The sequence below is a fragment of the Hermetia illucens genome, chromosome 1 (genome assembly GCF_905115235.1).
Source record: "Hermetia illucens chromosome 1, iHerIll2.2.curated.20191125, whole genome shotgun sequence".
Taxonomy (NCBI): Eukaryota; Metazoa; Arthropoda; class Insecta; order Diptera; family Stratiomyidae; genus Hermetia; species Hermetia illucens.
In genome coordinates this window covers 147,429,744-147,443,590 of record NC_051849.1, presented here as the reverse complement: position 1 = coordinate 147,443,590, position 13,847 = coordinate 147,429,744, and the positions used below count along the sequence as shown (strand labels likewise).

General features: G+C 40.1%; 1 protein-coding gene across 1 annotated transcript in view; it reads right to left on the bottom strand.

The window, feature by feature from the left end:
* The window catches only part of LOC119656328 (xanthine dehydrogenase), a 65,334-nt gene that overhangs the window by 38,255 nt on the left and 13,232 nt on the right, over positions 1-13,847 (bottom strand). The window contains exon 2 of the mRNA XM_038062791.1: positions 5,687-6,747. Within this exon, the coding sequence (XP_037918719.1) occupies positions 5,687-6,747 (1,061 nt within the window). The remainder of the gene's footprint in view (positions 1-5,686; positions 6,748-13,847) is intronic.

The following is a 13,847-nucleotide window of genomic DNA, read 5'->3' as shown; positions in this document are numbered from 1 at the left end:
CAGAGCTCCCGGCCTGGACGGAATAGCTTGGAAGCTTGGAAGAGACAGAAGTTTGTGTTGCTGCCTAAAGCTGATAAACCATCAAGTGAGCTAACCTCCTATAGACCCAAATATGTTTTAGACGCCATGAGGAAAATGTGATAATCTAAAATAGGTTGCTTATGATTGTTAAGAGCCTAGGAGGCCGTTCAGATCAGCAAACTGAGTTTGTAAAGCCAAATCAACCAATAATGAAATCAAATTGGTTACTGGCTCGGACGAAAATGCAATTCATAGAAAGGATAGTGCCAGCAAATATGGCGTGGTAGTGACGTTGGACGCGAGGAATGCATTCCATTCGGCCAATTCGAGCCTCAAATAGAAGCCTTTGGCGATTATTGGTGTTCTCACCTATATCGCTGCCACTGTCGATTGTTTGTTCTAAAAATGAAGGCTCTGGTATGACACCAACGATGGACGTAAGGATTGCATTATCTCTGCGGGTGTCTCAAAAGGCTCTATAATGGGACCACAACTGTCGGAGATCATTTATAATGATGTATTAAATTTTCCAGTGGAGGTACCGATCATGGATTACGCCAATGACATGGCATTGGTTGTGGTTGCAAAATATCCTACTGAGATGTACTCATGCATAGAAATCAGCGCTATTAAGGGTTGGTTAGAGAACGTTGGACTAGCACGACGGAAACGGCCTTAATCAACAAGCGCCATAAGAGAAATAACGCTCCTATTAGAATGGGGAGTGATATCATGACTTCTAAGCTAGCTATCGAATACTTGGGAATGATGATAGATGCAAAGCTCAATTTTAACTAGCACAGGGAATATACTTGCGAAAAAGCATCCACCAGAAGTACGGTTCTATCAAGAATGATGGCAAATGTAGGTGGGGCACGGCATACTTGCAGGCTGCTTGTAGCCAGGGTGGTGCGTTCCATCTTGCAGTAAGCGTTCGAGTTTTGGAGAAGAGCGTAGTCTACAAACGAACAGTGTTAGGAATATGTTCCGCCTTCATGAGGAGTTCAGATGATACGGCGTCCGTCATCTCGGGAATGTAACCGAATGACATCTTGACAGACGAGATGGCGGACATATAAACCGCCAAGTTCATATCTTTTGCAGATAAAAAAAGTTGAAAGGGAGAGATGTATAAGTAGATAGCAACAGCGATGTGACCACTCAAAAAAAGGTACACAGTTGTACTCTAGTATGGGTGGTAGCTGGAGAGAATGCATCGGGGGGCGAATTATAATGTCACAAAGCTCCTCACAAGCTATCCTCCACGACTCGTGAATACCTGTACAGGTTTAAATTCGATACCTCACCTCATTGTCCAAAGTGTGATACGACCTCGAAGGATCCAACAGATAGCATCAGGGTGTGGTCAACTCCATGATCGTGAAGATCCAGGCTAAACTGCGGTTACGAAATCCGCAAGTAAAAGAAAGTAGACGTAGCTAAAGTAAACTAATTTCGCCGCGTGATATAATACATAATAGTGGTTCGTTACGGAACTTTGCAACCATTCCCTGTACCAGACCAGTTAGGCCGTTAGTTCAGAAGATTAACCAATTAATAACTTCCCGCGGCAGTCCCATCCACTTTTGCTAGCTTGGTGTTTCTGCGTGTAGCAGGACAGATCACATCAAGCTAAGCTGTATGTTTAGTTTCAGGTTCAATATTTCAACTTATTGCAGTTAGTGTTCTCCAAGGACCTCATTGTTGTGAGAATTTACTTTGCAATTGGAAGGACGAGTACAGTTTCAATTTGACTGGATTTAGTCGGACAAGACTGGTAGAGTTTCAAATCATATGACGTGCACTTTGAGCTAGTCTTTACAGACAATGCCAGTGTAGAATGACTTACAGATCTTGCAGGTGTACTAGACAATATCACCTCAAGCTTGTTTATTCAGTAATTGTTATGAATTGGGATTACCTTATGAACGTAAGTCGTCACCTAGAAATGGGGCATTTGAACCTTAATTGGAAATTGCCAGGACTTTAAAGTCATCGCTCAGTTGTTCAGATATGGAGCTACACTTGAAACAGGAGGCGGGGCGACTATCAGTATTTAGCTGTTATCAGTGGACCCCGCTAGTAACTTCCTTAAATTTATAGTCTTTCCAGTTGGATGTTTCCCATAAGAATGGCTTTTTGTGCGATTGGAACAGTTCTTTACATTGCCAAGGCGGTTTTTGTGGTTTTCGTAAGGCTATTGAGCCCTTTTTCTTTTGTCTTTTGATAATTGTGAATATTTTGACGTGATACTCAACAGAATTACCGAAGCAAAGGTACTATCTGCCTTAGTATTTGTCAAAGATGCTCTAATATTCTTCTGTCTAAGAAATTTAAGTTTTTTTTTCTTCAAATTATTCCAGCCCAAGCTCTGAAAAAACTTAAAATTTAGTAAAGCAAAATTATGAAGATTTTTGAATTTTTTATTTCAGAACCAATGATAAGTTTTGTGGATTTTTAATATAGGAATATTTGGGGGCCCGAACAAAGCTCGTAATTTGTAGTGTGTATGTATTACGTGGGTCAGATTATTACTTTAATTTGTTGCCAATATTCAATGTACATATGACGTCGTACAGTAAATTTGCGCGAGGCAGACAGCTTCACCCTTCTATAACTTCATTGATAATATGTTAGTAAGAATTCTACTAAACTCTCAGCACAATATTCTATAATCTTTACGTTATTGTAACTTTAACTTCTAAGATGAAACTAAAGGGGGTTTCAAGTAAAATTGAAGTAACAGTGCCATACTATTATGCTTCTGACTTGAACAGACATCAATGTAAGGAATATTTTGTGGACATAATGTCATAAAGGGGCATTATCGTGGTTTTTTTTAGATTTTTTGAGAAATTATGGAGCTTTAATTTTCAACCTCGCAAAACGTTGAAGTTCATTCTGATTTGATCAGGGGAACATGTATCCGACGCCAGTTAGAGTTATAGATTGCCCATTGAACATAAAAGGGAATGGACATTACTAGTTTATTGATTCGAGAATTCTGACCGGCAGTGAATATTCAAAATGGCATTTTTAAGATTTGATGGACAAGTTCAAATGTGTTGGAGTCAATAATATACTTTTTAATTCAAGAATCCTGTTCCGCTCCATTTCCTCCATACTCCCCTAAGAACTTATCATTTGCAAGAAGAGACAGCTAATTTATTTAAGCCACGAGACGCCAATGTTCCGGTGCGGATCAAAGTTTTGTAGATCTGTACAATGATATGGTAGGGCCTGTAGTGTTCCCCATATTCCTGAGCCTGGCTAACACAGAGGCGTGCAACTCCATCCAAATGTTTTTGGGATAGCTCTCCCCTTTTGACCGGCCACCAATGACGGTCCTTGGCTATCGCCCAATCTACATAGTCATTACAAATGGCGCCCAACGTGGAGCCCGACAGTCTTAAGTTCACGGTCCTACATCCGTCAACTCTGTTTAGTGTATCAAATTCGTTTTAGTGTTTTGGATAGAGAAGCAATAGTTTCTAAACTCCATGTACACTTAATTTCATTTGTAAGGTTTTGAGTAAAATAAAGCGTCATTAAAAGCGGTGACGTTATATATGTATGTTCATCATCGCATCTGCTAAAATTTCAATCAGCATCGTTCCCAAGATCTCGGCCGCTGCATTATCGGAGACAGCCCTGAAGACAGAGTACACCCTCAGGTTTATTCCTCTCTAGACTGCGCTCAGTTTATAAGCGTTAATTGTGGCCTGCAATGCCTCTGTCCAATTGGGGCCGCATAGAGACAGATCAGGCTGGCTACCCTGGCTATAAGCAGCCTAGAAGTTTAACGTGGCTGTCCTACGTTCAGCATCATCCTTGCTAGAGCCATACTTGCCGTGAAAGCATACAGTACGTGTCGCTTATAACTGCGTAGCATCGGTAGGAATTGTATGTTAGAAAAAAATCATTGCGCATCATCGACTGTCTTCGATACGTGCGCGACGAAAATTCCGCGCATAAAGTCTTGCGTTTACACCGAGGATGTGATGCAGTCCGTGTTGACCTTTTAGTACCTTTTGTACTAAATTTGGTACTTTTGGTCATCAGTAATTTTTCTCATTTTAAGTACTTTTTTAGTTAAATGGGTACTTTTCAGTACTTTTTAAAAAAAACTGTGGCGAAGTTAATATTTGGCAATATAGTCTTTTGTTGAATGGTATAAACACCGGAAAGTGGAACTGGTAACGTTACACTTTCTGTCGTTAAAAGTACAGTTCCGATTAATGCAGGTCACCATATCATATCATAACAACTATAAAATAACACACTAAGTTGGACATAAAATGGGACGACTCACTGTGGAAATTGGCAGTTCGAAAACAACGATACGTCATTCCCAACTCAATTCGCTACGACATTCGAAGAGGATGTTGCAGCAGGCAAAGGCGACAGGTTCATAGGCTGTCTTGGTTTATGACAAAACCAACATGGTCCAACAGCTTGGTGGTGGTAATCAATTGAATTGGGCTTGAAGTTTGAAACAAACAGAGTGAATAGATTGGTATTTATTGACTCGAACACGAAATGGAAATATATTCGGCGCTGTGTTTTAATTTGTTATAAAACTATACCTTAGGCATAGAACAATCCATGGCCCTTAGTACCCTTGAATCGCGACCTTCCATACGACAGGCTCGTGCTCTAACCCCTCAACTATCCGGACATCTCCCCAATTGGTAAACCTTAATCTGGTTGAACATCTGTAGCATTTGCTCGATCTCCTCAATGGCACATCTCCTCGAAAAGTGATTTCTTGGAAGCATTGTAGAAAATTAGGCCTGAAATTTCTTCCTATGTGATTCAATATTTCTTCAATTCGTTATATATTAAACGTGAAGCTCAATTTGGTTAGTTGTTAATTTGAATCGGTTGATATTTCTTGCTGCGCCTATACTTTTGTTGCGCTCGGTTAAGTCAATTTTCTTTGCCTTCTTTGTGTTATCTGTATTACGTGTTTAGATCCGCACTCTTCAACTTTCTCTCTTACCAAAACATTTTTATGCATATACTATGGTATAGAGCATTATATCTTAAAGTTTGATTAAAATCGTACTATTACTGACAGTTACAGTAGTTCACAATTGTCTCTTCCGTTTAAATTTACTGCAATCCAAAGCACTGAATATCAATATCACACTTCAAGAGAGTGGTCTGACATGATAAATGTATATATGTACATTACGAGCTACGTAGAAGAGGAGCAATTCAGCACTTAAATATACTTAGACAAAAAATACGCAAAACCTCTCATACTTAGAGCGCTGAGTTTCCAGTTTCCGACTTGTTCTAAGTTTTGGTTATACGCACTTTACCCAGAAGTAAGTATTCCTAGGCCTCATTTTCTCAACCCACCTTGAAGAGTTTCCCATTCTTTTCTGATGCTTTATACGAGGTTGAGTCATTCATGTGAGTATATTTTGTTAAAAGTTGTTAAAAGTCGAAGCATGAATATACTGCAGAACAGCAGAATACAAAGGCCTTCAAAAACTACTTAGCCTTCAGATCCCAAGTCTTTCGTTTCTTGAGAGACTTTAAGGAATAGCAAACTTAATTCAAGCTAATATAGAAAACTTTTCCTGGCTTAATACATAGTTAATAACATGATTTATCGTTCTACAATAATAAATTATACTGAAATAAATTTACTTACTCAATTCCCGCTGCCGTGAAAATTGGATTGAGATCTGATATCGGACTTCCTGTCATTATATTTCCGCCAACTGATGCAACATTTCGAATTTGTTTTCCAGCAAAATAGTGCAACATATCTACGATAGCTTGATACAGCCTCACTTCATGCTCCTCGTTCTTCTCAATACACGCTTTCAGCAACTTTCCCATTTCATCTAAACTCACCGAGGCCCCTATACGCACACCATTTTCTGTGACTTCTGTGCTGGTCAGTTCTGGAACTTGTGAGGGTTGCACCAGGATTGGATACAAACAATTCTTGAATTTCACTTCCACGCCAACTTCGGTATTACCCACAACAATTTTGGCATCATTGTGCTGATTTTTAATTTCCAGCAGTTCCTTCAGTGTAGTTGGACGATACCAGGTTACTCGTTTACCTATAAATTTCAGGGAATTTCTATCTAAGTCGGAGGAGATTGCAAGCTCTGGTGGGAAAATCGGTTCTTGCGTCGGATGGTATGGCATAAATTCGTTTGGCTCGAAAAGTTTAGATTCCAAAATTTCCCCATTGCTGGTCTTGCCTGTAATTTTACAGCATTTATCACCCATACCGCATGCGTATTCTTTTGTAAATGTCCGATATCCTTCGATAATTGGCCTGTATCCGGTGCATCGACAAAGGTTTCCTTGGAATGCGATTTCCATTTCCTTCATTGTAGGAGTAGGAGAACTTCTCAGGAGAGCGTACATGGACATAACTATTCCTGGCGTACAGAAACCACATTGGGAGCCGTGAGCCTTTGCGATTCGTTCTTGCACTGGATGCAATCGAGTTGTTGTGCTTCCAATGCCTTCAACAGTCACCACGGATGCACCATGCATTGCGCAAACAGGGGTGAGACATGCATTCACTGCTAGATTCTGGATTTCCTTCGTTGTTCGATTAATTCTGGAAACCATCACAGTGCAAGCACCACATCCGCCTTCCCCACATCCTAATTTCGTACCGCATAAGCGCAACTTCTCGCGTAGATAAGTCAGTAAAGTGCATTCTGGGTCTGGACTTTTTTCTGTCACCTGCAGAGAAAAATTTAACTTGGCTTTTTAAATTTGTATTAGGGCAAAGATTAATTAAGATTTTAAGAGAACAATAAAAATTAGTGTTGACTATGCTGTCCTTCAACCCTAAACAACCACATCAATAAAAGATCAATAAATTCCAGTTTATCTTCGCGGAACAAAGACAAATTCGAATTAATACTTACTAGTTCGACTGATTCATGCAATGTTTTTAAAATTCGCTATCTTTTTGGACTCAAATATAGATAAGTACAAAGATCCAATTTTTCTTATGCAGCTATTCCACCAGGCAGACTGCATACTTTCCATTTATTTAATCGTAGAATATAAGGTAACTACACAAAACCTTGTTAAAATTGTCTGTATATATGCCCTTTTTCAAAGAATTGAAAGTCGTCCAAATATGCATATGTAATTAACATGAAGACATGGAACTAAGTAGATTGAATCATGTTCATGAGTGAAGTTGTGTACCGGTCTCGACAAGGTCGCTCTTTAATTTGGGGATGGAGTGGAGTAGACCAACTGCTGTTGGAAGGTCTGCATGTTCGCTGCTTAAATAGTTTCTCAAACTCTCTCCGCGCAACGACGAGTTTCTGGAGTGGTAGAGGACGCTTCTTCGACAAGATTGGGGAACCAGTAGTGTTGATGTGATGCTGAACATTATGCTTAACTGACTGAGAGAAGATATATTCGGTGTAATATTGCGATATCTTTGGAAGAGTGCAGGAATGCGTGGATAGCTAACATGCTCAAAAATGATAGGAAGAGTGCTGTTGCTAGATTGAAATTTTCCCTGATAACCGACGAGAGGTTGCGGGAATCTATGGTGCATATCTGTCAGTAACCGATAGTGACACAGGAAGTCTGCGCCTAATATGTAACTCTGTATTCGTACAGTCCTCAAGACCGTGTTTCCCTATCATATACTCGAGCAAAGTATGAATAGAGTTGACCTTGGAATTCAGAGTACCAATCACGATTCCAATGTTACCCTTAAGAAATCTCTGCTAGATTGCATCTAGTCTGCTTCGGTGCGTAACACCGCACTATTCATTTGTTCCTCATTCTGGAACGGGATCTCGTAGTTAATATTGTGTCTGGTACCGGCTCCTAAAAAAATGAAAACGCACCCAGCGGATCTGTTAAGTAATAACCCTTCGGGCTTTACAAAGTACAGCGGCGCAAATCCCGAAATTTTTCATTGCTTAAGCCCAGAATATAAAGGCTGCATCACTAGAATTCTGGCTGAAGTTGGAGAAAGCGACCGTTGTCAAGAAGCGCTACAAACATGCCATACTCCTATCATAAACCATTGACGAGCCATTTCCAAAGCAGGTTACTGGCCCACAAATCTCCAAACCTTTCCGTCGCCTCTTACGACAAGTAGATACTACTCGGAGTGAAAAATATACCACCTAGCTCACAGGGGAATCACTACCTCGGTCACAGATTTCCCGGTTTATTAGTAAATGCTGTTCCGCGTAGAGTTTACCGAATCTATCCCCTACGACGTCCAAATTGTTATCGGGCCATTTAGCGCATAGCGGGGTGGGTGTTAGGTGTTTCAGGAAGATTTGATAAGCAATACATAGAAAAAATTATAATAAATAGTTGATCAGCCCCCAATATTTTGGTAGGTACTTGGGACTCAAAAAAAAATATGACAATATACTGCAATTTGTTCTGAATAATAATGACGACGTCTCCAATAGGGAATAAGAAATTAGAATGGCATTCATGCCTTGTATGGGTTCCTTGGAAAGATTTGTGGCAATTTTTCCAGAGGAAAAAAGTGCCTGTAAAATTTAAAAATTTGATAATCTTCAAATCACTGAGTCCTCCACGGAGGGGATGAATTTAATAGGTATTTGAATAGCAAGATAAGTAATGGAAGTAATGAAATCATCATCCTTTTATTTGGGATAAATTCGCACCTTCCTGGAAGATAAAAAAGCTTGAATATGGGAGGTCTAATTTTTAGAATAGTTCGTAGTCTAGGAATGAAGTCTTCGCTGATGTCAGCTAAAATCAAGCGCCACGAAAAGGTCCTACGCAAACCAAGAATCACCTTTCTTGTCTGTTGCCATAATTTGCGATGGGCGTGGAGTTTGCCGCCGCTAATTTTAGCTGCTGGGGAAATAGTTTATTGGATCTGGAGACGGGGAGGACCGAGACATCCGCGCCTGTCTCTACCAGATAATTGCACCCACTAAGGGGATCATATACAGTAAGGTTGCTGCTCTTCCGGTAGACGTCGCCGTGCCCCCCAGCGAACTCAGTTTTTTAGAATCGCGTATAGAACACGGCACGCGGCTACTCGATCGCCCATTTCTCGAGGCGGCTTTTGAGCGAGTTCGAGACCGCTCTTTCGAACGCAAAGTATCCATTGGCGCTGTCAGTTTGGCTACATTATTCGTAAACGCGGCCATTGGTCTCCGAAATTCCGTCACTTCGGTGGATTCGCGAGATACCTCCGCGACCACGAGGCGCGCGTGCACCTCGTGTATCTTATCCGCGGTCGCGCCCAACACCTCAACGCCATCTGCAGACAATAGGATGGCCTGCGTGCCCTTCGGCAATCGCCGAAGCCACAAGGACTTTAAGAGTTCCGACCTTGGCCTCAGCAAGCTGCTTCATTTCCCGAAGAAGCTGGTGGGGTGTACGGTCGCCCGGCGTTAAATCTATTAGCAAGTGATCAGTTTGGCTGTCTGACTTACCGACAGGCGCCTGATAAACTGGACGTTCAGCCGGGCGTAGGAACACCCGCTCAATAAGTCGGCGACTGTTACCTGGTCCAGTTCCGTCCGCCGTGACGCCCATCAGCGCGAATTGCGCCTCGGGTTTCGCCGCCAAAAGGGTGCGGAAACGGCGCATAGGGGGGGGGGGGGGCTGCGTCATCTTTCCTCTCGCGGGACATTATTAGTGGCGCATATGATATATACATCATCTTCACAAGAAAAAATAATATTATTGTATGTTATTGTCTTAGTTCAATAGAGATGTTGTCATTTGGCAGATTGTTGCTACGACCGACATGACCAGATAAATTTTTGCCAAAGAGATGCATATATTATGTATGCACTCCCCACCTCTCCAACAAATGTCGAAACTAAGACCGGTTTCGGAAAGTACTATTTGATGAAAAAAAGTGTACACCCCCCCTTTACATGTATGGGCTGTAGTTAAACTTGAGCGGTCGCAGCTTCCAGTCCCGCGAGAAGTGACGGATGCAACATGCAAGCGAAAATAAGCGACCGTTATATGACGATCCCCCTCGCCGATGTCGGCGCCTTTTAGTAATACACATCCAGAAGATAACTTCTAAATCTACAGCTAAGCGATTGCTCGTACGGTGTCGGTCAACCTCCCACTATGATTGTTACGGTCGTCAAAGCCAGGTTTCTCCATCACATGTTCGAAGAAGGTATAGTTACAGAACCCCTTTGCAATCAGATCCCTCATCACGATAACAATGTAACCTGTAGAAAGTATCGTTCATCACTATATTGGAAACCTCCGTTTGTGCATAGCACTCTACACTTGTAATGCTGCTTAACCTGTACCGCGATCTGGAAATCAAAATCCTTTTAGGAGCTGACTCCTAGGGAAACAGCACCTTGAGATAGCTGTCAGTAACAATCCCACACCGGATTCGCGTCCAATCACTTAGTTTTTCAGACCGATCTATGAAAGGAACGAGAGGAATAGTCTTCATAATCTCACCATGTTACTCCAATTGGACCCACAATGTTAAGTTTATAAGGAGTTTTCGCTCGAGTTCGAGAAACGAGCATTCTGGGGACCCTCGATACCATCGTCGATCGGTTGGAGAGATGTTCAAGGTAGAAAAAAAAGCTAGTTTCTAGTTGACTCCGTAATAAGAAAAATTGAAGACAAACTATTGAAGAAGCCAACAACAAAGCAAGTTAAATTGGTGACGTTATTAGGGCATAATTGCAACCACAGCAAATGAAGTAACATTTAAAGTTTGATATGGTCGGATTGACAGAAGTACTTTTAAGCGGCAAGGAATCCTACTTGCGTCCACCGTTGACGCTGAATTCCTATGCCTGGATGACACAAAAGAAAGCTATACCCTTGCGCAAATCTTTTCCAACTGCCAACTAACAGCTTACATATTGTCATACGCTTTATTTTTAATAACTCCCAAAACAATCAATTCGATCAACGATCCCGATCCCGTTTCCTGTAAAAAGTCACTTTGATTTTTTCAGAGTTACGGTAGGCATTCTTGCCTCATTTAACATTCCTGATTTTCGTTTCCTCAAATTATAAAGCAATGTCTGGTAAGTAAATATAGATCAGTTGAAATAAACATTATCGTGACATCATGACCTACCCCATCTCAATATTAAATCTCATAAATTATTTTTACAACTTTTCCAGGTTCATGCAATTATTGTTCGCTAAACTGAATTAAGCTCAATATCTTTGGGGATGTTGATGACCTCAAATGTGATTATAGACATGATATGTTATGATAGAGAGTAATGCTTTCAGTGCATTTTGGAACGTAGTAAGACTATACTTCCTTTAATTTCAGATAAAGCATGAAGGAATTCATCGTGCTTGGAATAATACTTAAAAGTATAAATTATTATTATTATTCAGCTGAGAAACATAATAGAAGCTTAGGACCCATATCGGCATTTTGCAAATGTAAACGAGCTTAATAAACAGCCGATAAGAGTGAATGTAATCGATTGTTACAAACTGCATCATTTACTGCAAAATAATAGCATACAAGGTCTGTAATCACTTTATTGATTCTGTTTGTAGATTGCTTCCATAATATATTTTCAAAAATATCGGAAATCGTAGCAAGTTGAATAACGAATAGTTTCGAAGCTGCTGCAAACTCTTTGGAGAATTAGTGGACCAACCAGCAATATTTGTTGATACGTAGCTCTTAAACTTCTTAAACTTTTACAAAGACTTCTCAAAAATGTTCTTGTCAATCAAATGAAATAGCTGCAGACTAACCCATTTGCTTCCATTTCTCGAAAAGCGACCTCCCAATGTATCTTCCACTAGTCTTTAAACCATCGTGGTACTTTATTATTCAAAATTACATGATCCATGCTCCATCCATCCACACTACGGAAACGGTCTCTGGATAAGGCACGACAAAAGCATCGGTGCCGAACAGGTTGACTTTTGAATAGGCTAACTTCCGGGTTTTAAGTATATGAAGCCAGGTGCCACTATTAACAAAACAAAATAAAGTAATAAAAATTCTATCTACTAATAAAGATACAAGGATCTGTTCTACCGAGAACCAATGACAACATAAGCAGTTATTATCTGTGAAATGGTATTTGAGGAAAGATGTCATTGTCCATTGACCTGATCCATAACAGGAAGAAACACATACCACCATTAACATTCACGACTTTAACTTGGAACCCCATTGAATATTTCATTTTCGACATCGTTGATCTTACCGCCAATGAAAAACAAATATGGTATAAATATAGAGTGGTAATCCAAATTTCACACTTCACGCTCCTCTAAGAACCTGTAAAATGTTTCTGCCAGACTGGCTTAGGTAACTTTACTTTTATCTTTTACAATTGTGGAAAATAGGAAAATACCCCTTTAGATGATTCCTTTTATTCGACAAAGAAGCAAATATCCTCTTCGTTCCTTAGGTCAGGTTTCAGTATTTAATATTGCGTGGCCAATAACAGTTGACACCATACGACCTAATCACGAATCGAATAAGTCTCTTGGACTCCCTCATACTCTTGAAGGCACTTTTGCAATTTAGTAAGACTGTGCTTACGAAGTGTATTCGTCTCTGCGTGTAGTCTTGGTAGCCCTCGGCTTGTTTGCAGTTGGAATCAAAACGCCTTTGGAGAATTTTTAGCACATTGAAGCCTCTTCTAAGTGGTGCTACAATAATTCTTTCTAAGGTATCCTCCTCCCTTTCAACTGACTTTATTCTTACATTACATGGTTAATGTTTAAAAGTAAGTGCTTAATAGGGGGTTAAGAAGAATGGAAATCTGTAGGGTAGCTACTGGTAAACTCCGAAATTTTCTTTGACACCGGAACATTAATAGTTCCTTTGATAGGGATTAACTTCTCGACCACGACCTTTGGCTAAGGAAAACGGGGGCCACCAGAATGGTTTTGTTTTTTTTTGTTTTTTAAAATCATTTTTATTTTTAAGAAATAGGTAACAATAGTATATGGATTGGAAAAATGAACAATAAAAAAAAACAATCTTTTAAAATAACAAAAATAACTTAAATCTAATGGCCACTGTGGGCTCTCAAAATTTTTGAATAACGATTTACAGACAGAGAAGAGAAACAGTAAGAAATGAAAATCTAATTTTACAATAAGTTGTCGGGAAATGGTCAAAAACCCGACAGAATTCACTTGGCCTTAGTGGCAAATAAAGAAATATAAAAAGTAATAATAAATATTTAATCGCTTCAAAAGACACTTTTAACTTAAATTATTGTTCTTAAAACTATCATAATTATAGATTTTATATTACACATTTTTAAGGTTTTGTGTAAACACAAAACCTTATTAAAATCGGTTTACCGTCTGTCTGTCTGTCTGTCTGTCTGTCTGTCCGTCCGTCTGTCTGTCTGTCTGTCTGTCTGTCTGTCTGTCTGTCCGTCACACGCATTTTTCTCGGAAACGGTTACAGCGATTGACACCAAATTTGGTAGAAAGGTGGGAACTGTGAACGCTCACGCATACAGTGAGTTACATCCTCTTACGTCGAATTTAAGGGGGGTCCCCATACATGCAAAAGGGGGATGTAATTTTTTTTTTCATCAAATATAGCCATGTGGGGTATCAAATTAAAGGTCTCGGTTAGTACTTTTCGAAGACGGTCTTAGTTTTGACATTTGTTGAAAAGGTGGGGAGGGCGGGAGGTTGAAAGTGACCATTCCTTTACGGGGGCCATTCTCAGAAACTACCCAACCGAAAAATCTGAAAAAAATCAAGAGGCTGCCAGTATATGGTGCCTGGGCTCCGAAATACCTTCCACACTGATATCTGCACAAATAAAGTTAATAATAGTATATTACTATAATTTTTAGTAATTC